This window comes from Gloeophyllum trabeum, assembly GCF_000344685.1.
Source record: "Gloeophyllum trabeum ATCC 11539 unplaced genomic scaffold GLOTRscaffold_00206, whole genome shotgun sequence".
Classification (NCBI taxonomy): domain Eukaryota; kingdom Fungi; phylum Basidiomycota; class Agaricomycetes; order Gloeophyllales; family Gloeophyllaceae; genus Gloeophyllum; species Gloeophyllum trabeum.
Window position 1 is genome coordinate 93 of NW_006920614.1, and position 1,028 is coordinate 1,120.

The 1,028-nt window shown below is 50.2% G+C and overlaps 1 protein-coding gene across 1 annotated transcript; it reads right to left on the reverse strand.

Moving 5' to 3' along the window:
• Positions 1–245: 245 nt before the first annotated feature.
• GLOTRDRAFT_134470 (uncharacterized protein) lies at positions 246–825 on the reverse strand (the record flags this gene model as incomplete). Its single annotated transcript, XM_007873440.1, has 2 exons — positions 246–434; positions 664–825. The coding sequence occupies 2 exons, from the start codon at positions 823–825 to the stop codon at positions 246–248; spliced, it is 351 nt and encodes a 116-aa protein (XP_007871631.1).
• Positions 826–1,028: the final 203 nt, after the last annotated feature.

The following is a 1,028-nucleotide window of genomic DNA, read 5'->3' on the forward strand; positions in this document are numbered from 1 at the left end:
AGATTACATGTACCGAATAGAAGAGATAGAGACAGAAAATAGAAGAATACGAGAAGAGACAAAATGAATGCGAAGAGGATTAACTCGAAGGCTCCGAAGGAGCCGTATAGCTTAGAGTCCGAATATAGTAGCGAGTAGCCGAATAAGGAATCTACTGGCCGAATACGGTAGCGAGCGCGGGTGCGTATCCTTACATCCGCCCTCCAAGGACTACTCATAGTCCTTCTCTAAGCCCATCGCGCGAGTTACATGGTCTTTGGGTCCTCCCAATCGACCTCGGGACCATCCTCCATGTCAGCGTCTTCATCTGCGTTGTCGTGTCCACGATCAGGTTGGTCATCGACATCGGACGCTGCCTCGTGAGGTTCCTGGTCGTCGTGGCCGTTCTCGTGAGCATTGTTGTATTCACTGTGCATCAGGAAAACCCTCCCGAGCTAATTAGACATAATTTAAACACAATTATGTATGATGCCAAAAATCCATCTAAAGGTCATATAATCCAGAGTGACCAACAGCTAATCTACATGACGCACTTCTGTGAAAGTAAGATACATCTTTTAGCAACTCTGCAACACAGTCCTTTGTCTACATGTTTGTGCAGTTCCCTGCAACTGCGGCGGCCTAGGAAATGGCAAGGGTAAATGCGTAAACTCGCGCGCAAACCCTCGTCGACGGGTACGCGGCGACCCAGGTTTCGATTTTGAGAGCGCGGTGGACGATGCGCGTTTTCGATAGTCGGTCCTCGGGTACGGCGAAACGCGTCCCGTACCCGGACCCGCTGGTACCCTTACCCGCGACCCGCACGCATTGAGGATCCCGTGCCATGCTAGTCTTCGCATTCACTGAGATGCGGTTGCTCTTTGTATCAGCTAAACTGCGCGAGTGGCGGGTGGTTGTCCTGTGTTGAGTAAATCTAGAATGTATATACGTGTCAGATGAATGCACATACCTTGACCCGCACTCTCCAACATATCCAGCATGCCATCCATCTGCGTCCATAGCACTATACTCCAGGTGTCTTAACATCA